Source organism: Merops nubicus, unplaced genomic scaffold (assembly GCF_000691845.1).
Source record: "Merops nubicus isolate BGI_N331 unplaced genomic scaffold, ASM69184v1 scaffold34095, whole genome shotgun sequence".
NCBI classification, from domain to species: Eukaryota; Metazoa; Chordata; class Aves; order Coraciiformes; family Meropidae; genus Merops; species Merops nubicus.
The window spans coordinates 5,480-31,986 of NW_008609480.1; the positions used below are offsets into that span (position 1 = coordinate 5,480).

The 26,507-nt window shown below is 38.7% G+C and overlaps 1 protein-coding gene across 1 annotated transcript; it reads left to right on the top strand.

The window, feature by feature from the left end:
• On the top strand, positions 1-25,080 carry NISCH (nischarin). The gene is made up of 20 exons (XM_008940608.1): positions 1-123; positions 840-1,022; positions 4,333-4,381; positions 5,936-6,099; positions 7,294-7,389; positions 8,659-8,754; positions 9,309-9,461; positions 10,687-10,755; positions 11,166-11,351; positions 11,545-11,673; positions 12,104-12,217; positions 12,978-13,086; positions 15,600-15,721; positions 16,429-16,484; positions 16,974-18,287; positions 18,697-18,871; positions 20,055-20,208; positions 21,179-21,307; positions 22,271-22,432; positions 23,680-25,080. The coding sequence occupies exons 1-20, from the start codon at positions 1-3 to the stop codon at positions 24,306-24,308; spliced, it is 4,212 nt and encodes a 1,403-aa protein (XP_008938856.1). The 3' UTR covers positions 24,309-25,080.
• Positions 25,081-26,507: the final 1,427 nt, after the last annotated feature.

Genomic DNA, 26,507 nt, shown 5'->3' on the forward strand with positions numbered 1-26,507 from the left:
ATGCTTGGCAGTTCCCTTACTTCAATTTCTCCCTTTCAGGTATACATTATTCAGGTCAGTGTTGGCAATCATCAGTGGACAGTCAAACATCGTTACAGTGATTTCCATGACCTGCATGAAAAGGTAAGGATGTTAAAACTGTGGCCTTGGTCTCTTACAAAATGTTAGACAATTTGTGTAGTTCTGTTGTATGGGACATAAGTTCCTTCCTCAGTAAAGAGCAAGGCTTTGTGCTTGGCAGAATCTGAACCACAGACTAAATCCTTTTTGTGGGAACAATATTCCTTGCCCCTGTTACCCTTTGCTTAAACTGGGGGAAGCTGACCTGGACAACTTTAGCTGTGGACAGAAGCTTGTATTGGAGTGGAGTTCAGGCTGGAGTCATTAAGTGTTTTGCCAAGAGATGTTTATAATCAGCTGATCTCGAGCTTATCTTGGAGCAAAGACTGTCTTCTGGGAGGGGTGGATAAAACTGTTCTTAGTAGCATGTGGTGGTTGCTAACCAGTGGTGATAAAAAACAGCAAGTGAAAATGAGGGAAAATCCACTATATTCATGACTGGGCTGTTCTCTCAGAAATGCATCAGTTGGTCTGTTCTATCACATTAGTTAGTCTGCTCTGTGGTATCAAGAGATTCTCTCAAAACACTCAGCTTCTTAGCTTTTTATGTTAATGTTCTTTCTGAAAATACTTAATACTTCAAAGAGCTAAACTTACTGAAGTCACTTTATTTTTGTACCTTACCAAGGTCAGGCAGCATGCTCTTAATATGTTCCATTGCATCTTTTGTGCAAGTTCAGATGGTGAGTTGGGTAGTAACTCTGGTCTTTGTCTTTCAGCTTGTTTCAGAAAAAAAAATAGATAAAAATTTGTTACCTCCTAAGAAGATTATTGGAAAAAATTCCAAAAGCCTGGTGGAGAAAAGACAAAAGGAATTGGAGGTCTACCTGCAAACCCTGCTTGTCAAGTTCCCGGTTACTGCTCCAAAAGTCTTGTCACACTTCCTACACTTCCATTTATATGTAAGTTATGTTTTTAGCACATGAAATGGAGGCCTAAGTGTCTTTCCCTAGTTTTCTGGCTCGGAGAGAATTATATGGAATCTTCACAAAGTAGTGGAGACTGCTCTTTTTCAGCATTTTGCACAATATAAAAAATCAAGCATATTTTAAAGATTTTTGACACCACTTTTTATTGCAGCAGATACTGTGCTGGCAAATAGTGTGGGTAGGGACTCTAAGAGGAGAAAATGAATGCTGGCAGGATAGTTGGAAGCTGTGAATAAATCTGAAGCTGAATTGCTTGTTAGGCTGAAGTCAATAGTGCTGGCTCCCCAGAGGAACATTGCATAATTGATCCACACCCCCCCTTACTTAGTGGTTAATGGCTAGAGCTGTGGTTCACGTTGAATCAGTTTCCAGTAGCCCAAATGAAGAAAAATGGTGCTTTTCCATGAGAAGCACACTGATGGAGTGGCCTCTGGAGAAATAGCTCCAGCCAGCAGAGAGACTGTTACAGTAAAAGGGTGTCTGAAGTAAGCAGCAGTGGCTTGCTTTCGTCTTCACATTGCAATTTGTTCTCTCTTGTGTATAGTTAGACTTCTTTGCAGTACGCCATCGTGTTGTAAGGGAGAGAATGAACATCATAAAGGGGAAAATGCACTGGAGAACTCAGTGGAGAAGAGGAATAGTAATTGCTTTGGGATGGGATGTGCTGAGATGGCCCTTTACAGTTTCATATAAGGGTCTCAGAAACTAGTCACCAGTGGTCCATTAGGTGTGTTAATTAAGCTTCAGCAACCAAGAAGAACCTGGTTTAGTTATGTTCCATGAACATAATTATCTTGGTGAGACTTTACAGCTTGGCTGAGATAAACAGTAGGTGGTTTCCTTCATAGTGTTGCTATTGCCTTGTGGATTTGAGTGAGAAGCACCAGTTTGTCACGATCAAGCCCTCTAAAATGGAGCAAAGGTTTTAAGTGTAATTAAAATGCGTGTGTTAATGCAGGGACAAATCTATTCAGATGGAGCCAACTTCTTGATAGCCAAGAAGTTGCATCATTTTTCTGTTCCCTGGCTACTCAAATGTTGTCTGATTCATTAATGTTTCAGTGCAGTAACTTCAGCAAAGGTTTTCATACAAGCAGAAATTCTTCCTAGTCCCTGTTTTTGTGTTTGTTTTTTTTTTTTTTTTCAATTAGACTATTTTTTTTTTCCTCTTGCTGTAATTTTCATCCTTGTACTTTTCCAAAAACCTAGCATTTGGATATGAATGCTTTCCTCTTTCTACACTGTGCTGGTGTATTAGAAGCAAAGTTGTTGCTTAATCTACATTTCTTTGCTTTAGAGGAGTCTGGCTTGATGTATAATCTCCATTGGTTTTGCTTGTAACTTTGGAGTACTTTTGAAAATGTTGGTTGTTGAGCAGAAAAGCTAAGTGTTTACCACGGCAATTCTACTGGAAAATAAACTTCCTGCAGAACTTTGATCTTTTAAAGTATTTTTGTTACGAGACAGCCCATGTGCATACTTGAGCCATTATAATCCCTGATATCACCTCACTAGTTTATGTAGAAAGGTTGCAATGTGTTCTATCTTGTTCTTTGTAGTATTTTCAGCAGGGATTATTTAAATTTTTTTCCCAGGTTAATAGAACTCATTGGAGTAGCAATACTTACCATGAGTATATTAAAACCACTGTGCAAGCCTTCACATGTCACAGGGAAAAGCCAGGTACAGCTTGGTAAAGAGGACCCATTCCATGTGGCAGCAATCTAGAATATTGTTGCTGCTTTGACCTTGAACAGGGTGTCCATGGTGATATGGGGATGCTTAGTTTGTTGCACTGTCTTTATACTTTATTGTCTTAGAAGATTTGGTTTGTTAACTTAGAAGCTTTTGCAAGAAAAGAATGAGTAACCACAAACTGCTGTTCAGAGACACCTGCCAACAATGGACTTCTGTGGGTTTGATGCCTTTAAGGAGTGAGAGCTAAGACAGAGGTCTCTTGTAGGCAGAGGAATAGAGTTGTTTTTTTGCCTGCTAGTCACTGAACAGCCCAAGTCATAATCTTGTTTCAATTAAAAATGTAGAAAAAAATTTCTGCCTTGTGTCCCAGATGACAAAAGGGATAGAGTAGAGTTTTCAGTTAAGTCTGTGCATGCCAAATGAGTCTAACTGGCTTATTCAAATGAGAGTCAAAATTGTTGAATTCTTTTTGGCTTGCAGCTTCTAGCTTGTTGTTCTCAAAACTGTTATGGAGGCTTTGTTCATCCTCAGTGAGTGGGGTTTCAGTTATACCAAGAATGTGCTTTTCTAAAATGCTTACATCATCAGATGAGCTGCGCTGTCTGCTGCAGATGTCCTGTGGATTTATTCCCTTGTTATGAATCATGAGGGATTTGTCAGCAAAGTAAACTCATCAAATATTCATTTTGTGATTATTCCTATTATCTGTTTCTTTGCAGCTACCTTAAAATGAGATGCATACCTAGGGGAAGCTTCACTATTACAAATAGTTTAATTTTTTCTTTTTGTGGGTCTTTGAGAGAGAACTGTTGGAAATGCTCAGAACTCCTCCTGGACTTAGACTGAACGTTTGCTTTTTGTGGAGAGAAGTATGCCCAGATGGGAAATACTTGTGCTGATCTTTGTGCACCGTCAGATTAGGAAGAACAAATCCCTGCACTGAAGAGCTTTCAGCCTTTTTCTTTCTTCCTGGAGCTGTCAGTGCTTGGAATGGAGGTTGAGGACCTGGGTAGGCCCAGGAGGGTGGAGAAAATGAAGGATGAGGGAAAGGGACTTCTGAATTACTCTGCAGGAAGCATAATAGAATTGAAGTCCAGAATACTAATTATTTTTTATATCTCGCCTTCCCTGTAAACCTGTTAATCTAGAGTTTTCTGTGTATTAGTGATATTCTGTGGAAATGTTGAGTGCCTGATGCATTAGAAAAATCAGTGTTAAAATTTGAAGAGTACTAAACTTGTAATAGTTTCTTCTAAACTGAGCTTTCTTTCAAGTGGGGCTAGTGGTGGCTAGTAACAGTTTCTCTAGTTGCTGTTGCTTCTTTCTAATATATGCAGAATGTGATTATTTAAATATAGCTCAGTATCTTCCATCTTGGAAATGAAAATCATGTGAAATTAAATTGTCATTTTTATGACATATTTTCAAGTTATGAAGAAATCCAGAAGACAGTCAGAGTTGACTTGTTTCAAGAAAGGTTCTGTACTACAGCAAAAAAGGGGAGGTTTCAGCAGGGGTACTCACTGGAAAATTGGAACTGTAAGTGTGTAAATAACACTCAACTACAATGATTTATTCTTTGCAGGAGATCAATGGGATTACTGCTGCATTGGCTGAAGAGCTCTTTCACAAAGGTAAAGAACTTGCAAGAATTTAACTAGGAGTGATATATATTTGTATACCTATGATATTTAATCTCCAGATAATGAAAGATCTCAATCTTCCATATCAAACTGAGACTTTTTCTTCCCCTTCTTTCTCTTCACCTTTTTCTTGCTGTGTGCACTTTGATTCAAGCTTGCATTTTGGGATGAACTGTAGCAGTACTGCAGCTATATTTAAAAGGAAAAACTGATGAATTTAGGTTTTGCAAAGGGCCTGCTAGTATGTGCCATTAAAGGATAGGGTTTGGTACTGCTGATCAGAAGCTTTTGTTAAGCTTTTGGTCTTGCTGTGTTTTAGTGTTACCTGTAAGGAAGCTTGTTTTGTGTCACTGAGTCCTGATATAGCGTGTGTTAAATGCAAGGGGCCACTTTGTGTCTAAATTAATACTATTCTTCCAGAACTCAGGAAACAGGAGACCCTCTGGTCAGTTAAAGGGCAGCCTTTTCTGGGGCTAGACAATGAAAGCTATGTGCACTTGTAACTGCAACAGCTCTAGCTGGTACCTGAACAGCAGGAGGCATGTGGAACAGTTAACCCATGCTAATTTTGTTTTGAGGGCCATGCTAGATGCTACTGTATAATTCCTATTGGCTGAGAAGATAGGTGAAGCATGTTGCAGCATGCCATTTCAGAGTGTTCTGGCACAAAATTAACTTCAGGGGAAGCCACTTAAATTTTAGAACATTTTAAGGAAGCTCCTGAAGAAATCTTTTCTGACTTTGTAGTGCCTGTGGTCTCACTGATACCAGAGTCATTGATGTCTGATTGCTACACATCAGTGCAGCCTTCCAGTAATGTACAGATGGACTCTTGGACTGCTCCCAGGGAAGCCAAAGGGAACATTACTCTTCAACATTTCTGAGAATTCTGCTTATCATAAAAGCTGATGTTCTCTTGTCCATGATGTCAAACTGATATCCCTAAAAAGGGAGAGGAGAAAGATATTCCTTGTGTGTGTTCTGACTGCTGTAGGCAGTTTCTTGTGGTGCCTTCAGAGAGGCATTTGGATGTTGTTTCCTATCATTCCTAGATTGGAATAGGATTGTAAAAATACACCAGATAATGCATTTCCTGTTGTGGGAGTTTGCACTGGTATTAGTGTGGTGAAAGTCCTCATATTCTCCAGTAAAACATTTACTACAATTTTGCATTTAGGATGGAGAGCAAAAGATGTAAGGTCTGGTTTTTCAGATGGTGGGTACTGCTTTTTTCTGGATAGAATAAATCCTAATTGCTATAGAACTTAGGGATAGCTCAGAAACAGCTTGGTAACTCCTACATTATATAAATGAACTTTGATTCCTTTCCTGTAAAGACTGAGGGAAGTTTGCCATTAGTTGCTTTAGGAGCTTCAGGCTTGTATAAGAGTGCACATTTGAACACCTAGATTATTCTGGTGTTAAAAGAAAATCTTAATTCAGGCATTCTGGTTTAAAGTGGCAAAGGGGAGGACATTGTTTTGGTACATCAGTTGTGAGCTTAGTATGTAAATGACAAATTTAGTCTTGTGTCCTGTTTTTCAGGAGAACAGTTGTTAATGGCTGGAGAAGTCTTCACCATCAGACCTTTGCAGTTATATGCTGTCACTCAACAGTTGCTCCAGGGGAAGCCTACGTGTGCCAATGGAGATGCCAAAACAGACCTAGGTCATATTCTAGATTTCACATGTAGGCTCAAGTATTTAAAGGTGAGCTATGCTTGCACAAATACTGGGTATGGTTTCCATCAGACTGACGTGATTCTTGGCATACTTTTGGAGTCTAGTTTGAATGCACAAGAACTTTACTGGTAGTAAAGTCCTGGAAGTGTTTAGAAGTCAATGTTAAACAGGTTCCTATTCTTCCAACCTTCAATACATGTACAATTCCTTAACAAAGATGTTGATTCTCCACTGTGATGTGGTGTCTTCAGCAGTGCTTTCTGTAGAGATGCAGTCACAGATCCTTAATGGATGCTAGTTGGAGTGGGGAGATAGATAAATATTATTCTACTCATCCCTTCATTCTTTGCAGATGCTATAGGTAGGCTAGTGTATATAGACATACCTATGTGCATGTGTATATAAATCCTGTCTACTTTCTCACCTTTGTTTCTGGAAGCTAAAAAGCCAGAAAAACTAACAAAAACCTCAGTTTCATAGATGAGATGGCCCTGGATTTCTAGTTAAAATACCTTTTCAGAATAAATGGAAAATGACCTCTGAACAGATCATTGTCTGCAGCCAGTTTGTTTTTTTTCTTACCAAGTAAGTGAATTGGAAAGACTTTTCCCAAGTAATTTTTTTTTAATGCTGCTTGATACAGCTGAAGAAAACTTTTTAGCTCCTTTATTACATGAAGAGCTTCCTTTTAACTGTGTGGTTTATTCAGAGGGGGAATGAAGTAATGGAATGGGGAAAGCTTCACTGGAGGATGTAGGAAATTGTGAGGGCAAAACCAGAGCTGTACTGGTATTCCTGTGGATCTTCAGTTGACTCTGCCATCTTCTGTGTATAGAATCCTTTGAACATGTTTTGAAGTGTCTTGAAGGGTCCAGGTGCTTCAAAGAAATTGTTTATCATGTATGCAGCTGTGACTTGGTCTGCTGAGAATGAAGCCTTGGTCAGTCTTGCATATGGTATCTTGTTTTTGTGTGCCCTGTGCGCTGCAGAAGACAAGCACAAGGTGGCAGTTCAAGTTCAGTGCTCTTGGCTGGAGCATCTAGCACTTTTTTGCTGGAGAGATAATCTCCAAGTTTCATGAATCATTCCATACTGGAAAAATTGGTCAGAACTTTGGTTGTCTTTTCAAGCTATTGTATTTGTGTTGTTGCCTGTGTAAGACTCTGAAGCATGGACAAGTTGGATTATGCGCACTAACTGTTCTTAAATGTTGATTACTAGGTCACTGGAACGGGGGGACCTTTTGGAACCAGTAACATTCTGGAGCACCTCTTGCCTTTTGATCTGTCAATTTTCAAATCACTTCATCAAATAGAGGTATGGCTCATAATTTTCCAGAGGCTCTGCAAATGCCAGGTCTGATGTGTGTCTTGGAATCTGTAGTTGTATGCTTTGATTTGGTGCTGGAATTGGGGAGTGTGATGTTCAGAAGGACTGTTTCATTTGTGAAACAATGTTTTTATCCACAAGTGTTGGAAAAAAGGATGCTAAATCCTTTAAAACACTGTTCAAAAAGAGTGTGGTTTCCAGAATGTGTTTTTCATACACAGCCTCAAACAGGGTGGCTTTCCATTGCTGTGAAGAGCTAACAAATGGGTTACAATGGCATCCCCTATTACAAAATACTTTTCATTTAGAAAGCACCAAATATTTGTGAAAATGTCCTGATGTCAAATTTGCTTGTGAAAGTACACTTTTGTGTAAAGTGCTTCTTGATAATTTCCTGTGGGCATTGATAGTTTCAGGTATAGCTTTGCTTAATGGGTCAGGGGAACGGTTTTGGCCTTGAAGACTTCTGTAACTGTATGTTCATTAAAAGTTTTGTATTGACTAGTACCAGGCCGGTGTTATCTCATAGTACACACTGTCCAAAAAATAACCAGTAATTTTTTTACCGTGTGTCAGATTTTTTACCAGAAAAAAAAAAAAAAATTATTACCAGAAACTTTTTGAAGGGTGGCAGTAGCTCTCTGCTTGAGTGGTTTCCTGGTAAACCAGCAGATGTGCCAGTTGTTGTTGTTACACGATGTGTGACCAGCTACAGAGAAGGACCTGGTTGCTGGACAGAAGCTGTGTCCCATGCCTTTGGCATTGTTCCAAATTGAGCTAGAGAAAAGATTTTGCAGTCTTGGTCTAATTAGCTGAGTAGTGTATTAAATGTTTAGATTAGTATCCTCACTTCCTAGGCATTTTTTTCCTTATTTACAATAAAGAATACATGACACTAAATGTGTCTGCAGGTAGAACTGTAGCTTGCTAAACAGCTCTTTTTGGTAACAGTAAAATACTGTGCCCTGTTAAACTCCCCAGGTAATTTCACCTTGAGGCAGGTGGAAACTTGATGAAGAAGAAGCTTTGTTCCAATAAATGTTTGAATTTCACTTTCCTGTAGTCATGTTTCTAATTTCTTGCTTTGGCTTTACCAAGTGCTGGTATTTCTGAGTTGATAGCCTCAGGAGATTTTAAGGGGGTGCTGTGACTACTTCCAAATTGGTAGAGAATCTCCTGTTGAAGCTTTTAGCTTCCTTTTCCTTGTCTTTCTGTTCTAGCATTTCTGACTGACTTAGATATTTTTTTTTTAAATAGATCAGTCATTGTGGGGGAAAGCTTATCAAGGGTCTGACTTCATCAAAACATGCTCTGGCCACAATGAGTGTTAGATTTTCTGCAACATCAATGAAGGTGAGTCCCTACTTCTGGTGAGTGTTCAAAGCACACAAAAAAACAACGTGCACATTGTAGAAATATCCATTTGGAGTCCATGTACTTTTTCTGTACTGCCTGTTGCAGGTTCTGCTTTTAAAACCATGAAACTGAAAGGGTTTGCTAACCTTCTAGAATCTCAGCTTTAAGTGGAGGAGATGTTTACACGAGTCCCTTCACAAGACCATTTCTGATGCTTTTATTGGAATGTATGCTTCTGTTATTCATCCAGAACTGGCTGCATACATCTTAGTCTTCAGGCTTGGATTTGGCAAGTGATGTCTAGTAGCATTGTTCTCAGTCCTTCTATTGTTCCTGCACATTGCCCAATTGGGATTGGGTGCTAGTGTTGGAACTCACACCCTCTAAATCTAAAATAATTCTGACCCAGTCAGCTCATGTTTTAAGACTTAACTTTAACTATTAAGCTTTAAATTGTCCTTGCTTACATAAGATTGTTTGGATTGTTTTCAAAACTATTAGCTTTCACTGAAGAAGTAAGCATAATATTTTACTGTGATTGTCTTAAATAGGAAATCCTGGTGCCTGAGGCCTCTGAGTTTGATCAGTGGGAGCCAGAGGGTGCAACCTCAAGTTGTCCAGTGACAGCAGTTATCCCCACTTGGAGAACTTTAACAACTTTGGATATGAGTCACAATAGCATCTCTCAAATTGATGATTCAGTGGTAAGAAATTTTTTCTTTTCTGGAAAAAAGTATGACTGATCTTCTGTGGCGCATTACACAGCAGGGATTTTGCATTTGTTTTACATCTTTTTTTTGTCTGAAAGATTTTCAGTTGCACTTTATATTGATTAGCTACAGAAGTTAATGCCTGGGAGACCTTTTCCTCTACTGCTTGGATATTTTCTTTGCTGAAGGAGAGAAGCTTGTCATCCTGTACTCTAAGCAGCACTTCCACTAATACTCTTTGAAACATGCTATTACTGTTTACATTAGCCTTAGGCCACTTACAAACTTTTTTAAAAGAACAAAACACTTCTTGGGTTCAACTTTGGTGTGTTATCAAGGCTGAAGCTTCCTGCACAGTTAAAAACGTGGGGATTTCTTGCAGCCTTCTTGACATCAAAACAATATGAAGAGCGTGGAAACAAAATATGGAGTGTTTTGCTGGTATCTTAGAATTGTTTTGTAAATCAGTTAATACTGATTCATCACAAGAATGTGTCAAATATGAACATAGTTCTTGAACTGCTCTAGTGGAGCAGGAGATGGTTGTCTCTAGCTCAACTACAGAGTATGGACTTGGAGCACAGTAATCTTGTTAAGCATTTTTTTTGATGTAGACTTGGGGTTCTTCAAGTCTGAGTCTAGGCATTAAATACAAGGCAAATAATTGAGATAACCAAAATAAAGTCAATGCAGGTACACTGATGTCAAAATTCAGCCTCAAATTCAAGGTTTGAGTCATTCAAAAATAAGCTTTCTGGGTTAAAGTGCATTTTCAAGATATATTTGACTTTGTAATGCTTGGCTAGTATAATCAAAACAGAAAGAGATCACTCAACTTCTGGTTTTTGGTACTACAGTGTTGATCCAGGTTTCTGTGTAATGTAGATATGCTCGTTTGATAAAATGGAAACACCTATTGAGTTTGAACTACAGGTAATGGGCCTAACTGGGAGCAACATATTTGTCTTCAGTGAAAAACTAGGTTTCAAATTAAAACTTAACCATGCTCCTCAGAGTAACCTGGTTTTCTTAAGAGCACGTTTCCACTCTTTGGTTGCACTATGTCATATGGAATGCTTTTTTAATACCAACAGCTGAGAAGAGACTGCATTGGATGATACCTTTCTTCTGTTTATTTGTTGGCTGATAACTAAGGAAGTATGGTCTGATTTATAAGCCAAAATGCATTTAATACATGCTTTTTTTAATCCTCTTCTAGAAACTAATTCCAAAGATTGAATTTCTGGATTTGAGTCACAATGGGGTGTCTCTGGTAGAAAATTTGCAGGTAAGTGATGCTTTTGAAGATGATTTTTTTGCCCCCACACTGCCTGAGGCCTTAGAACACAGATTTTCTTGCTTCAGAATTTTGTTGTTCATGTTCCTCATTGAGACTCGTTTAAACCCAAATAGCTTATCCTCAATAACATCAAATATTCTTTTGATGGTGCATTTTTCATTTGCTCTGGATGTTTTCATTTCTTTGCCAATATGGTGCTTGGTTAAATTCATTCACTGCCAGCTGTATCTGTGGGTTGGTAAAACTGCGGTTGAGGCAGCTCCCTTTCTACAGGCTTGAACCTGTGCAATGAACAATCTCATGTATGTATGAAAACAGCTTCACAAACAAATGAGCAAGCCATAATAGATTGATTTTAATTAATTGGTGTATGACATGGATTTTCTGTGCTTTTGTAGCATCTTTACAACCTTGTTCACCTGGACTTATCCTACAACAAGCTTACATCACTAGAAGGTGTTCACGCAAAACTGGGAAACATCAAAACTCTGAATTTAGCAGGAAATCAGCTGGAAAGGCTGTGTGGTCTTAACAAACTGTACTCATTAGTCAACTTGGATCTGAGCAACAACAAAATAGAGCAGGTAACTGCTGATTTTCAGTGTCAAACTGAATTGTGCTTTAGAGACAAGCTTCTAGCAGGTGAAACTGCAAATAAGTGGCTGTGTTGATTTTTTTTCCTGGTTATCATATGTAATTTATGGAAGAAATGTTCAATCTTTATGCTTGTTTTCATTTAGCCAGTCTGTATTCATCCTTTTATTCAAAAACTTTCAGATTGATGAAGTGAAAAACATAGGAAGCCTCCCATGCTTAGAAAAGGTGGTGTTATCCAGCAATCCACTGAGCATCATCCCTGATTACAGGACCAAAGTACTTGCTCAGTTTGGGGACAGGACCTCAGAGGTAAGCCACAGTGCACTTCCTTTGAAGAGCATTTGAAAAAAAAATTTTAAATCCTGCTGAGCAAAGTATTATGAATATTGTAAAAACCTGGTGAGTTTTTAGCATGTGTTGAAGAAAGTCTTTAGAGAATGAAATTATACTAATGTTATTCAACTGTGCTCCTGGATCGCAATGCAAATTTATCCTGTCTTTCTTGGGTTAGAGTATGCTAATATTGAAACACTGTTGTGCTAGAAGGTTATTAACTCTAGGCAGAATTTCTGAGGCTGCATTACATTGATATCGTGCTAGAGCAAGGTCTAACAGGTTTTGAGTAATGGTCACAGAAATGCACGTAGTTTGTGTTAAGCTAAGAGAACTTTTTTTACATTAACAAAAAAATTAGAGCTGCCTTATTTTCAATATTTTTAGATGTTTTACCTTTTTTTAGGTCTGTTTGGATAACATTGTTACCACAGAAAAGGAACTAGACACTGTGGAAGTGTTAAAAGCTATTCAAAAAGCAAAAGAGGTGAAATACAAACTGAGCAACTCTGATAAAAAGGTGAGTTCGGTGCTGTGGGAGGAGTAGAATGCATTGCATACAAAAAAGCTTACAAAAAGACTTCTATATACTACATCTAAGTGGAAATCATAAAATCTCTTCAGCATTAAAGTTTTTTGTGCTTTCTTTGTGCTTTAATGTGGTATGAATGTTTTAATGTTGCTTTTTTTTCTATTTAGTTTCTGATGTAATTTCAGTAATTATCAGACCCTCCTTTTTGTGCTGGCTTGAGAGAAAGGAAGTGGGAGGAAAAGATTTAATGGTGTACACTATGAATATGCAGTTGAACTTAACAGTCATATTTTACATCTTACACAAATGTTCCAGAGGTGTGATTTTACTGCGTGTTGCATACTACTGAAATGACTTTCCCAAAGTTTCTAATTGTGGGATTTAGCAGTGGGAAAGAATCAGAAATATGAATCCTCGTTGCCTTCTCTTGTGTGTCTGTGTTGTTGTTAGTCTTGCTTTGGCAATAAACTTATCAGAACCTGTTCTGTCCCTACAGTATAGAAATCCTGTTTACATTCTGTTGTGGTTTGTGAAAGTCACTGCTAGTTTTGTCAAAATAGTCGTTAGTCAGCGATCAGAATTACTTTATTACATTAATTCTTGGTGGAATTCCACTTAGTGTGAAAATAGAAACTTCAGAGCATGTGACACTACCCCTCTTCCATCCCCCAAAAAAGTTATTTTAATTCAGGATCTAGTGTCCTGTGTATTTAGTTTTTCTTTAATCACTGCATACTTTCTTTATTAGATCAGTGAGGACTCCAGGCTCACTGCTGCCAGCTCCAAATCAAACTGTTCTTCTCTTACTGTTCGTCCTTCCTCTCCCTCTCTGCCTCGTCCTGTCAGCTCCAGCCAAGGTAATCATGTATGTATCGTGCTGCTGGGCTGAGCCTCTTGGTTCTGCTTTTCTAAGCTGCATTGATATACATGAATATTATGTGCATGGATATAGGGCTTATCAAGACAAAGCAGAAAGACCTGGTAGTGTTGACTTAGAAAGTGGAAGTTGTTTGTATGTGAACCATGCAAAACTGACCTGTTGTTTCCCACGATGTTCTTTCTCTGGGGTGGAAGTTTGGGTGCAGGACTTCTTACTGCGTTGCCCTGCAGAAATCACCAGCAGAGGACTATGTATCTTTTCCTAGTTTAGACATATGCCTTAATGGCAAACTATATCACCTATAGATGTGTTTTAAAATTCCTTCTCTACCTATTCTTGATCTGCAAGATATAAGCTCAAACAGGATATGTTCTGGTACTGCTTTTTTGGAAGAGTTGCATTTCTGTCAAACCAGAAGGAAGATAGAAAAATGAGTAAGACAGTTGTGAGGTTTAGTGTTCTGGCTGAGGATGTGATTCCAGTGTCCCTGTGGTGCTCTACAGCACCTCCTGACCCTACCTGGGAATTATGTTTACTGTTTCAAATTATACCTGTTGGGTTAGGAACTTAGAAGAGTGGCTTATCTTTCATCTTTTGCAGAAATCCTTAAGTCTGATTTGTGACTATTAGTTTCTGACTGATAGAAAAGATAAAGCTACTTCTGGCTTTTTCCTGATTGAAAACTTGAAGTACAATAGAATATCAGTAGTGAGAGAAGACTTCATAACTCTTTAAAAGAGCAGGGATTGTATTATCAGCAATTCAGGGTGGAACACTTCTTTTCCCAGTGTGTCAGTGGATTGGTGGATGGGGGAAGAGTAGCATGCCTGGAAAGCTTCATCTTTAAATAAAGTCCAGTGCTGTGATTTCTGCAAAATATGTAGAGGTTTCTTAATTCTCTAAAATATTAAAATGGTTCTGACAACAACTGTATAAAGGACAGACAGTTTAGATACAGATTCAGTTGCTATTTTTGTGATTCCTTTGCCTTTGTAACCCTTCTAGATCACCTGCCACCTGCAGGTAAACTGGTTTTTCCAAAATGAAGTCAGTGCTTGCTTTAAAGTGTGAAGTGTTTAACAGGATTGGCTATAAAAATGCATGCTGGAGATCACTATGAGTGTGTAAAAGTTACTCGGTCCTTCTATCACAGTAAATGCTTAGGAGCAAGTGGGTATTGGGAGAGAAAAATCTGGATTTTTTCTGAAGTATTGGGGAGTTTTATAGAAAGGCTGATTCAAGGTTTATTTACTATAGTCCTTTTATATAGGGTTTCTTAGTAGGATCTTGGGGAAGGCTCTTATAGTGGGGAAAATGGGGACTGGACAGGCTTTTTCTCAGTTTTAACCATAGAATTTGACATGTCTTGCTATCAAGGGTTGTTTTTAAAATGCTGGCTTTGTAAAATCTTTTTTAAAAATGGAAATATGCTAGGCAATTAGTTTCACTTTTAAACCTTGAATCATGAATAATGGAATCAATTTCCCGATATGCTATTTCTATGAATTGTTTTCTCTGCAGTTCTTCTAGACACCATCTGTTTCCGTAACATATTATTCACATTAAGTATCACTGGCAAATGGCTTATGGAAAAAGATTAAATATTTATATAGGAAACAGAAAACCAAAAATAATGCTGTCATGTTCTGGTTTTCCTGTTAATTTGAGTTTCCTTCTTGCTAACACAGTATTTTGTTCAAGTAATAAATACCTCTTTTTTTTCCTCTGACTATGAGAGAGTTTGAAACAATGTACAAAACTTTAGTATCAATCCAGGAAGATACGTGCAGGAGTTTTTATACCTCACCCAGAAACACATCCACGCTGTAATTCTGTTTATATACTTGAGCTGGCTGGCTCAGTGGTAATACTGAAAATTGATTTGCTCTGTTGCATCAGTGTGATGCTGTGAATAGCAAACAGGCAAAAAGTCCTGTGTCCCTGAAAACGTTGGCTTATATACACTCATAAGTGTTCACTGATTCAGCTTTGAACCCTTCAAAAAGGTTCTGAATCAGGTGAGATAATTGTCTGAGTGGCATACGAGGGACCGGACAGTCTGAAGGTTTGTTGAAAGGTTTACACTTGAAGCCTACCAAAAATTTGGGAGAATGCTACAAAGTTCATAAAGAATGCTCTGCCATGGTTTTGCCAATCCCGGCAATGTTCTGGTGAAAATAAGTGTTAGTATTAACCAAACTGATTAGTTCTGGTAAAACCAAATCATGTGAAGAATTCTTACACCAGGTGTTGAGATTTAAATTGATTGTTAGGTTTAAAAATGAGCTTTAGCAATCTTCAGTGCAACTTTCAGTGCAATTAAAGATACTCCTGTAATTACACTAAGATTCTGCCTGCTTTTGTTTTGTCCTGGCTATTATGTGAAGATACCCTTTAGCTTTATTGACTTATGATCCACTTGTTTGGCATAGTATTAAACATTCTTTTTTCATTTCAGTGATTTTTAAGAATTTTTCATGTTTGTTCTAGAAATGATTTGTGAAGAAACAGTCCTAGCCAGCAGTTTTTTGCAATCCAGTAGTTTGACTCCTACAGACCATACAGTTCCCCAGAGATGCTTTGAAATACCGGACTCCAGATGCAAAACTCAGGTAATTGCTATCCTTCTGTGTATCTCCTGGTGGTTTTAAGTGTTCTTCCAAGCTTATTTCTGAACATTAAACTTCTGTTTTTGTAGTAATCCATAGCAAAGCTTTTTGATTCTCAGAGCTATTATAATGGAAAAAAGGTAGCCCCAAATTTGAGTCTAGGGGTTGGTCTACTTTGTAAATTAAATGCGTAATCCAAGTTTACCAGAGTTGCAGAGTGTTGTTGTCACTGTCATGATTTTGAGGTGTTTAGCCAGTATTAGAATCATGTCATTTAATATCCACTTAGATACCAAGAGCAAGACTTTTATCCTATGACAATATCAGTTTTTGAAAGGTGGTTCTCTTACTAGAGTGGAAGATTCTTCCTCTTGTCAATAGGTAATGTCCTTAATTTGTCTCCTTTGTACTCCTGCTGTTTGATAACTTCTGTATTGTGATTTCATGTGTTGTATTGGAAACACTCTTCACATGCATGGCTTCAAGGAATGAGACAGCAAGACTTGGGGAAATCTTCTATTCATTAAGGAGCATCTGAGAATCCCCAAAGGACAGCTGTTCGGCTGCCCATGAGTACAACAGTCAGGACTTGGTAGTTAGTTGGGTAGCTTTAAAAAGCAGGAGCCAACATGAATTTTGCTTTTCATATATGCTGCAGTCGACAGTAGCTGAAAGGAGTCGATAGCTTCCTGATGTTTTCTTCTCCTTAGGCATCTGACTCCCTATGGGATTCATGCAAAGAGCACAGAAGTGGTCATCCTATGTGGTAAGCTAGATACTTAAGTTCTGGTTTAAATCCTCTTGGGTGACAACAGGGGATGATGCATGTAGAAACCTGCCCTTTAAGGCAAAATGGTCTCTTTTACTCTCTACTGCCTTTGTGCTTTCAACCAAAATAGTTTCATGGTGTAAAAGGTTATTTTTAACATTTGAACCCTGGAATACAGTTGCTAGTCTAAAGCTTAGCAGTAGCTGTGTTGTAAAGTGCTTTACCTTGTACGGGTATGCTTTTTGGGGATGGGAAACAGCAAGTCAAACACTTCTGGTTTTACTTTCCACAAAATTACGTGCTACCCAGCCTTTCAAATCAATGGCTGTGTGGAGTACAAAGTTATCTTACAAAATTATACTGATTTAGCTGTAGTAGCAAGAGTAAGCCTTAAAATCCTGAGAAGCAGCATCATGAATTGTAGGTAGCTATGACTGCTTTTAAACTCAAGCTTATACTTACTGTGGCTTTTTATGTCTTTTGAAGCTTGGAGCATTCAGAGGAAGAACACTTTGCAGTGCCTGACCCCTGTAACACCATCATCTTGCCTTTTAATTGTATGTCATACACTGCCACAAACCAAGATTTTATCCAGCATCTTTCTGCCTTGATAGTGCAGACTGTACAGAGATCACCCCCCTCCTTTACAGAGAATAAAGGAAGCCCTCCAGGTGATTCCAGAACCACAGACAAAGAAGATGGATATTTTGAAATGGGGCTTCATGAAGGAGATCAGGCTTTTGACCTCAGCACTACTTCAGATATTCAATCATCTGACAACATAGCAGTGGAGAATGTTGACATAGTCAAAATTCTCTGGAGTTTTTCTATTCATATTCATAAAGAACTCAGGCAGTTTGCTTCCTGTTTGGTCTTGACTGATGATATGCTAGCTGTGTTTGAGATTCCTCATCAGGAGTTGAGAGGAAATTGCCAGTACATCCCTTCTGCCTTGAAATTAACGCTGTGGTTTCCATATACTGATCTAACAGAATTTGGCTTTCTGCTGCCAGAAATCTGTTTAACACTGAAGCTGAAAAACAGTGACAACTGCTTGTTTATTGTTTCAGACTCCCAGAATCTTCAAGACTTTTATTCCTGTTTACACACCTGTTGCTCTCAACACTACACAGTGTTACCAGCCTCCACATTGTACTGTGGAAAAGCAAACCTCCAAGAGTTTCTCTGTCAGCTTATGGAATTGAACTGCATTTCAGCAGATGATGTTGAAATAAAAGGTTATTTCCCAACATATCTTGTTTATGGGAATAAAACTGATGTTCAGAAAGTCTTGCACCAAGCAGAGTCAGCTGGCAATAACAAAGAATGGTCAAAAAATATTTTCTGTTCTGCACTTTATTCTTCAGTGTATAAATCTTCTGACCAGGGTCCCTGCGTGGTCCATCCGTGTTGGATATTTCTAACACCCCAGCATTTGTACATAGTAAAGGTGGATTTCAGTTTACTGCCAGGTAAATGGGTAGGCACAGAAGAGCTGGGAAATGTATTTAAGCTGAACAGGATTCCATTGGCATCGCTTGTGTTGCATCCGACTCGTGGTTCCATCCAGCAGAAGGGTTCTTTTTTGGATGGGCATGTGCTGGAGTTGCTCGTTGGATACAGATTTGTTACAGCAGTGTTTGTTCTACCTCATGAGAAATTCCACTTCCTAAGAATCTACAGTCTTTTAAGGACACTTCTGCAGGATGTTAAGACTATTATTATTTTCAGAGCTTCAAGCAAATCAGATCCTGTAAGAAATCATGCCGTGGAGGCAAACAGACATGGCCAGTCAGCAAGGTAACAATTCCCATGAGAGGTCTGTCACACAGTGCTGAAGTGAATGTGGCCTAGCCAGTTTGCAGTTGTCATTGTAATTGGTTTTAGCCTGTAGTATTGAAGCAGTGCCTTTTCATTCTGCTAGTCTGTAGTATGTGTGAGTCCTGGACTGTACCTGTCTACTTTTTTCTATTTTGTTTGGTTGTTGCAATGTAAAGTGTATTTTTGTATGAAAGAATTCCTATTTTATGTGCTTGCAGGCTGAGGTGATGAGATTGACAGCTATGCTCAAGATAAATTGTTTAAAGTAAACTAAGAACAGAAGTTTCTTGTTCCTAATTTCTGACTGAAATATAAAGTGTTAATTCTTGTAGGGAAGAGCTGCCTATTTCCTAAAATGTTAATGGTGTGTTTTCTGGGTCTCATTTAGCTTTTGTAAGCCTCATCTGATGCTGTCATCTTTATATCCATCTGAATTTCTTATTCAGAAGATAACAGAAGATAACCAGATTCCTGTTCACCTTCACGTTTCCGTGTCTCTGCAGTATGTGGCTGGGCTGAAGGGAAATGCCCTAGTTGAGTTTTTCCATGGCAACATTGCCGAGGTATTGTGCCTAGCCCATGTGTATAAAAAGATGCCTTGTGGTCTTCCAGTACTAGACAATATTTTAAAAAAACCTTTTCTGATCAAAGTTAAAAACAAGAGCTAGGCTGTGTGAAACCTGGAAGAGTTTTGGTCAAAACCCAGTTTGTTACACCATTTTGGGGTCCCTGCTACACCCGTTGGGATCCTGCCAGGTGTATTCTGCCTTCAGATGCAGAGCAGGAGAATACATTAGCGTATGGCTTGAAGATACAATTACTCCAAGAATGTTCCTCTTTTCTTCGAAGTGACAAAAGGGAAGAAAATAACTGGAGTGGAATTATTTTGTGATGGTATCTGTCTACATCGATAAATAAGTGTCCTGATTCATTTGTGTAATATGAGTGTGTGAATACAACACACGTACATAGCTGTAGGTGCTTGAGAAACACCAGCAGATAAACTTAATTTCTGAAAAACAGGTTTATAGTCTGTGGGGAACATTAAATGTACAGATCTTACCTTAAATTCATGATATGGCTTTTTGATAAATCATTATTAGAGTACAAATGTCAATTGAAAAGCTAATTGAGAAACAGATTTTTTTTTTTTATTCGTTTCCAAATTTTAAGCACAAGTTGTGCTTCTCTTCTTACACCAGAAGCTGTTAAAGAAAGCAGGTGACTTCTGTGAGGACTTAGAGTAAGCTGACCAAGCTAGAAGCTGGGAGGATGCCCGGCTAGAACAGCAGCTGTAGTAGCAAGCTGTGCTTCTCTCCTCTCTTGAGGATCTTTGAATCCAACCCATTGCTAGCATCTGAAGGCTCAATAGATTTGTTAAGGTTTGGGAAGCACTGCTTGTCTGTTGACTCAAATTGTCCACAGTGTCTGTTATAGAAAGTCTTATGCAATAGGTGTTTTTATTATTTCTATTTTTGGTCAGAAAACAAGGAATAGTTAAACCACAACAGAAGAATAACTTTCTTACATAAACATGAGACATTTTCAGTAGACTGCTATTGTGTTCACCTCGAAGTTGCTGCTTTTAATGGATTTGAGATGAACTTCTGCTCTTTGACTATAGCACCTTCAGATCCTTCAGATTTTGAAATTGTTTTTCTAGTACTCTAAAGTTGCCTCTAAGGTGATGAAACTATCTGAAATACCAGCGTGCGAGTTGTTTACAAAGTACAATTTACACCTTAGGTGGAAAATGAAGAGCTGAGGCATCTCATGTGGTCTTCAGTTCTGTTTTACAAGACTCCCACTGTGGAAGTGATGGCTTGTGTGCTTCTCTCAACAAAAGCTATCTACTTTCTGCTGGATGATTCTTTCATTCATGCTGATGAGCACCAGTCAGGTAAGATAGTTATTTACACCCTTTAAGAAGGTTGCCAGCTTAATCCCTGTCTGTCTTCAGTTTAACTACTAATTTTGGTCAATACTCTTATTTGGACATCCTAGTTGCGGGAGAGAATGGCAGTTTGCCCCATGCAAAATACTTGACATGAGGGTTTTATATTCAAAAAACAGGGTCTTGAGTCATGGCTGCTTCTCAAACAGCCCCTTCCATGTGCCATTGTGTCTTAGCTGTTATTCCACAGTCCCTAGCATCATCTGGGCAGCTAAAGGCCCTTTCATAACTGGAAAGGCAAGGGAAGGGTGACCTTGAGGCAGCTAGGATAGGGTTAGTTTATACCAGCAGTTGAGACCACAGCAATGAAGGACTGTTGTTTACACCCAGCCTCTCCACCCCGCAAATAGGAAGGAGAAAAGGGAGAAAAATACAAAACCCCAGGGGCTGAGGTAAGGAGAATTTAATACAACAGTGCGAAAGGAGCAGTAGTCAAAACCAATAACAATAACAGTAATGAAACAATATTTAGAGCAAGTGATAGAAAGTACAGACCAAGTTAGCTCTGAATGGAAACATGGCCAAGGCCTGGACCCTGGCCTGCTCCCAACCCTTCTGTCATGGGCATGACATCAGCATGGTATTGAATAACCTATTGGCTGGTTCAGCTGTCTGTCCTGGCTCTGGCCCTCCCAACTTCTGGTGATAATTTCCCTTATCCTAGGTAAACCCAGGACAAGGGGAATGAAACTCAGGGTGTGTACCAAAGTTGGGTGAGTGGCTTGTCAATACACCTGCTGATTTAAATCTGTGATGTGATGGCTACTTCAAGCAGTGCTGCTGACAAGATTTGGTTACTAGCCACTATTCTCATTTTGTTGTATCTTCCTTCAAGTGTGATTTTTAATATGAAAATTATATGTACAGAAGGAATCTTTTTTCTTTTGACTTTTTATTGTATATCCTTTTTCAACAGATTATTGGAACAAAGAAGACTCAGAGTGTGAAAATAGCTCTTTCCACCTGTCTTGCTGCTTTGTGCTGAAACTTAATGACCTGCAGTCAGTAAATGTTGGCCTGTTTGACCAATACTTCCGAATCACTGGTGAGTGTATCTTGTGCTTTAAGCTTTTTCAGTTCTATTTTGTCTATTTAATCTTCTCTTAGATGGATTCTTGTCTGTACTTTAATACTGAAATGGAAGAGTATATTTTGTTGCTTCTTTCTCTGAAAAGAAATCAAGTTAATGTAACACTAGTGCTGTAGCAGTAGCCTGGTAGTACTGTCTTGTAACATCTTGTAATTGAGGTAACTGGGAAGCTTTAAGATCAATTCATTGAATTAATTGAAGAGGTGCTTTTAAAAATTCTCCTGTCTTAATGACACATCAAAAGGGAGGTCTAAAGACTTTCATGTCATTCTGAGGTGTTGGCTTGCAACAGAGTAAAATCAAGGTGCTGTCCATACTGCAAAATGTGTAGTTGATGGTTGACTTTTTGACTGGAAAATGAGGCCTTAAAGTTTACAAAAGGTGATGATGCCAGCTTAAAATGTAATGCAAATAACATGAGTTAAGTTTCTGGGCTGGTATTTTGCCCCAGAATCCCACTACATGAGGTATATACCTTCCTGTGTTCTAAAACAACTTCTGTGTTGAGACCTTGATGGGAATAAAAAAAAAAAAAAAAAACAAACACGTTTGTCTTGTGGAAAGGATTTAAGTGACCTTACATATAACAAGTTCACAGAGAAAACTGGGGGCATTTTTTCTATAATAAATTGTAGAAGTAAGGTGACAGCAAGGTTGAACTCCTGCAGCAATAGTTGAACAGTTAAATTGTAAGAGTACATAATTTAAATCAAGATAAATTATTTCTTTAGTAGAATCTTTAGAAATCTCTCAAAAAATAATCTTTTCCAAGGGTGTGAAAGCTTTCTTAATAATGATGCCTGTTTTCAGGAGAAATAATTCTTGAAAAACTGTTTTTTTGATGACAGTTGCATGTTGGTTGAAGAAATAATGCCACATACAGATGTGTGAGTTGTTTATATTCTGTCGTCTCTTCAGGTCACTCAGCAGATCATATAGTCACCTGCCTGACAAGAGATAGTTACAACACTCACACCTTCATACAGCAGCTTATGGCAGTTCTGTCACTGCTTGCACGCACACCTTCACCTGAACCAGTAGACAAAGACTTCTACTCTGAATTTGGGAGTAAAACAACAGGTAACTGGTCTTTTCTACATGTCATAAGCTATTTAGGCACTGTATTTAGGGCATCATCTAAAGTGTACTGATTAAATAAACTCTTTTGAGGGAAATTTATGCATTGCTCCCTACTTGATACTCTAGCCAAATTCCATTACTTTAATGATAGAATCATTAAGGTTGAAAAAGATCTCTAAGGTCAAGTCCAGCTGTCAACCCAGCACTACCATAAGCACTAAGCCACATCCTGAAATACCACCTCTGCATGTTTTATTAACGCTTCCAGGGACGGTGACTCCACCACCTCCCTGGGCAGCCTGTTCCAATGCCTCACCACTCTTTCGGGAAATAAATGCTTCCTAATCTTCCTAATATCCAATGAAAAACTCCCCTGGTGCAACTTAAGGCCATTTCCTTTTGTCCTATCGCTACTCTTGCATATTATCTTACATATGCCTTATCTGAACAGAATTGTTCAGTACAACCAGTCCTGCCCATGTGAAGCTAGTGATGGCTTCCTGGCTTCCTGAGTCCAGTACTTTCTACACAATATTTTGGGATGTGTACTAATGTAGCTCCCACTGCAGGTTTCAGCCTAACCTATAAAGTCTTGCAAGTCATCAAAGAGTAGTGAAGGTAACAGCCTGAAAGTTAATTTTTTTTTTTTTTTTTTTTCCTCACATGATCAAATAAATCCTGTCATTCTTTGAGAATGTAGTGAAGTGAAAACTAGACTGTTTTAAGGTGTGTTGTGTTCAGTTCCAATATTAGGTGAAATTTTCTTGCTTAGATTTCTGAAAATAGTTGAAGGCACAAAAAAAAGCATTTTCCTGAAGAGTGCTTGTTATTTTTAGTGTTTTAAGGAGAAGCTGTGTAGAGAAGAGCATCTGTGTCTCTCTGCTTAAAAGAAAAGTGTGTCCAGTGATCTGATAATGCTTCCAGTGAGTTTAGGAGTGAGGAGTGGGAAGGAGGCAGGGGAGATGAGCTGGTAGGGAGGGGTATAGCCTCTGTTATGAGAATCCTGCTGTATTTCATTTAACCTCTTCTACCATTGCCCTGAACTACTTGTATGGTTAGAAATTTGCAGAAAAGTATGTTGGCCATGCAGGAGAGATTCCCGTAGAGATCTGCAATACAAATACCATTATTCTGATAATGTAGAGAAGTAAAACCTTATCTGAAGAGACAGAAAGCTTCAGCCAACTGTCAAAGATTAGAAAGTATGGTATAGTGCTAAATACAGCTGTAATGTATGTTTCTTGCAGGAAAAGTGGAAAATTATGAACTGATTCACTCTAGCAGAGTAAAATTTATTTATCCGAATGAAGAGGAAATGGGGGACCTTGCTTTTCTAGTGGCAGAGAAGATGGATGTTTTGACTAATCTTCAGTCCCTCAACATCCTTCTGTATGTATTGGCGTTTCAAGTAACTCATGTCGAAGGATCTGCCCAAAACACTAGTTCGCTTCAACCTAAAACACTTATATTAACCAGCTCTGATTTGTTCCTCTTTGATGAAGATTATATCAGTTACCCACTACCTGAATTTGCTAAGGAACCACCAAAGAGAGATAAGTACCAGCTTGCAGATGGAAGACGAATCCGGGATTTAGATCGAGTGCTTATGGGCTACCAGATGTATCCACAGGCCCTTACATTTGTTTTTGATGATGTTCAGAATCAGGATCTGATGCATAACTTAACACTGGATCATTTTGGAGAAACTGATAATGCCCCAAAGGGAAATGCTAAACAAGAAGGCAGCAAGAGCAGAGAGATCCAATGGTACATCTTTATCCCAAGTGCAGAAAGCAGGGAGAAATTAATTTCCTTGCTTGCGAGACAGTGGGAGATCCTGTGTGGTAGGGAGCTGCCTTTGGAACTGACTGGGTAGTTACTGCACAGCAAAGTGCTGTGCAGTTCTAAACTCACTTCTAAGGTAAAGCACAGTGCTTGAGCAGGTAGCTCTTCAGTAGAAAAACAGTACGTGGCAGGCGCTGACCTCGACTCCTTTGCTCCCTAGTGCAGTGAACATTTACTAGTACATAGAAATACTCTGAAGTGTTAACTGGGAACTGAACTACTTGTAAAGTCTATTTTTTATGCAATAGTATATAGTGAAAAAAAAATCATAACACATCCTGGGAAACTGTATGGAAAAATTAAGGAGTCAACACTAGATATGCTGTTGTCTAGGGCTGTTAAGGTTTCCACTATTTTTCTGTATATATCAGTCTTGCTGTTCTATACAAATTCTAATGTGTAAATAAGGGTAAATGCTTGTGTATGTTCAAGTGCAATGTTCTTTGTACAAGAAGTATTTTGGGTATGCTGCTAATGCTTATTATTTAATGATCTTACAATTTTACATATGTTTTTTGCTGAGGCCAAATGTGATTATTTGCTGTCAGTCATGAATTTAGCAGTAAAATTTGAGCCCCAAGCAGGTGACAAATTTCCATATGAAATTTTAACGGGCATTCTATTCCCTTAGCCTAGGATATAGAAGAATTGCTTGTTAAAGCTACACTTGGTATTGTCTTGAAAGTGGAAATACCCAGTGTGGGTATATGAGTATTTTGTCAGCAAGTAATGAATTTGTATCTCTGAACACAGTCTTTCTTTTGCCTATCTTGTCAATACAAATAAAGTGTAATTTGACAGTTTTCTGTTGCCCTTGTCTTTATTCAGGTTTATCTTGTGTTTGCAGGATACCATGTGGCAGTTCAGCAGCACGTGTTCCTAGAATGTATTGTAAAGTATGAAATGTGGAGTAAGGTGAAAGAAGAGAGTAGTTTATTCTACTACGGCAAGTTTGACCTAGTCAGAAATAGAGCTGGGTCATGGAAACTGAGGATCTGCAGCTTCTAAACACAATTTAAGGAGTATTTATTTCAAGTATTATTGATTCTCCATCACATACGAGGGATTTGCTTTCCAGGCTGTCACGTTTAACTTGAATATTACTGTGCCCAGCAAGTCTTAGCCTCTCCCGTGACAGTAAAACCCCTGCTCACTGTTATGAAGACAAACAGTGAGACTTTGAAAAAGACTGTTCTATGTCCACTGGGATTAAGAAGGGAAGAACAGTTATGTATGTGCCAACCGATATTGCTTAAAACTGATTTTTTAAGTTGGAAGAGACTTCCGGGGATCCAACAGTCAAGCTTAAAACAGGACAAGCTTCAGATTGCTCAGGGCCTGGTCCCAACAAGTTTTGAGCTTTCGCCAAGAATGGCGAGTCTACAGTGGCACTGGGAATTTGGTGATTCCCATGGAGTGTTTATCCATGCTGCTGAGGAGCTTGGCTGTGCTCCTTAGGCTCCTGATGGCAGGAATGTTGCAGGCAGTGCAAGGATGCCCAAGACATGGGCAGCCAGTTGAATTCTATTGCAGGATGCAGAGGAGTTCCCTAGGTGACCACAGATGAGCATTACTCCAGTGCTGCCCTGTTCAGTTCAGCAGAGGAAACCAAGACCCTCTCAAGCTTAGACTGAACTGAACAGTTAAGGTAGCTACTGTAGACTCTTAGGGAAAACCAAATTCTCCTCTACTTGAGAGCTCTTCTATTCTCTGAAGTCTCAAGGATACTTAATGTTTATGTAAGCATAAGTGTCATTAGGTAGAAAAAACTAAAGTTTTTTGCTAAAGTTTAAAGCTAAAGTAAAAATTCCAGGGATTTTATAATTTAATTGGTTCCTTCTGAATTCACTCTTCAGTGTTACCTCTGAGAATTACAGTTAAGTGATTAAGAGGAGCCTATAGCAGCTCAAATAGTCTGATCTATAAGCATTTGAGAACTTGGCAGATGAATAGATTAAGATTTATGGTTTAAGTAAATGCACAGGGAACCTGTAATATGTCCTTGGAACTGCCTGGGGTTTGAGCCAAGGTGAACTGATCTCTCTGCCTCTCATTCTAGGGCTTATACTTGTTTCTGGATAAGTCCACCCTGCTTCCATCTTATTTGTAAGCCCTGTCCTAGGGGATGCCTTGTGCTTGACACAGACCTGAGTTCTGTTTCTAAGCAACCTTTGTAAGTCTTCCATTTTCACCTGGGAAAAACAAATAACCATCCAAACCAGAAGCAAGA

Bases quoted from the DNA above. Each gene is read 5' to 3' on its own strand.
- NISCH (XM_008940608.1), top strand. From the start codon at position 1: ATGCTTGGCAGTTCCCTTACTTCAATTTCTCCCTTTCAGGTATACATT. The intron at 7,390-8,658 runs GTATGGCTCATA...TTTTTTAAATAG, and splicing joins AATCACTTCATCAAATAGAG to ATCAGTCATTGTGGGGGAAA. The intron at 16,485-16,973 runs GTAAGCTAGATA...TGTCTTTTGAAG, and splicing joins AGAAGTGGTCATCCTATGTG to CTTGGAGCATTCAGAGGAAG.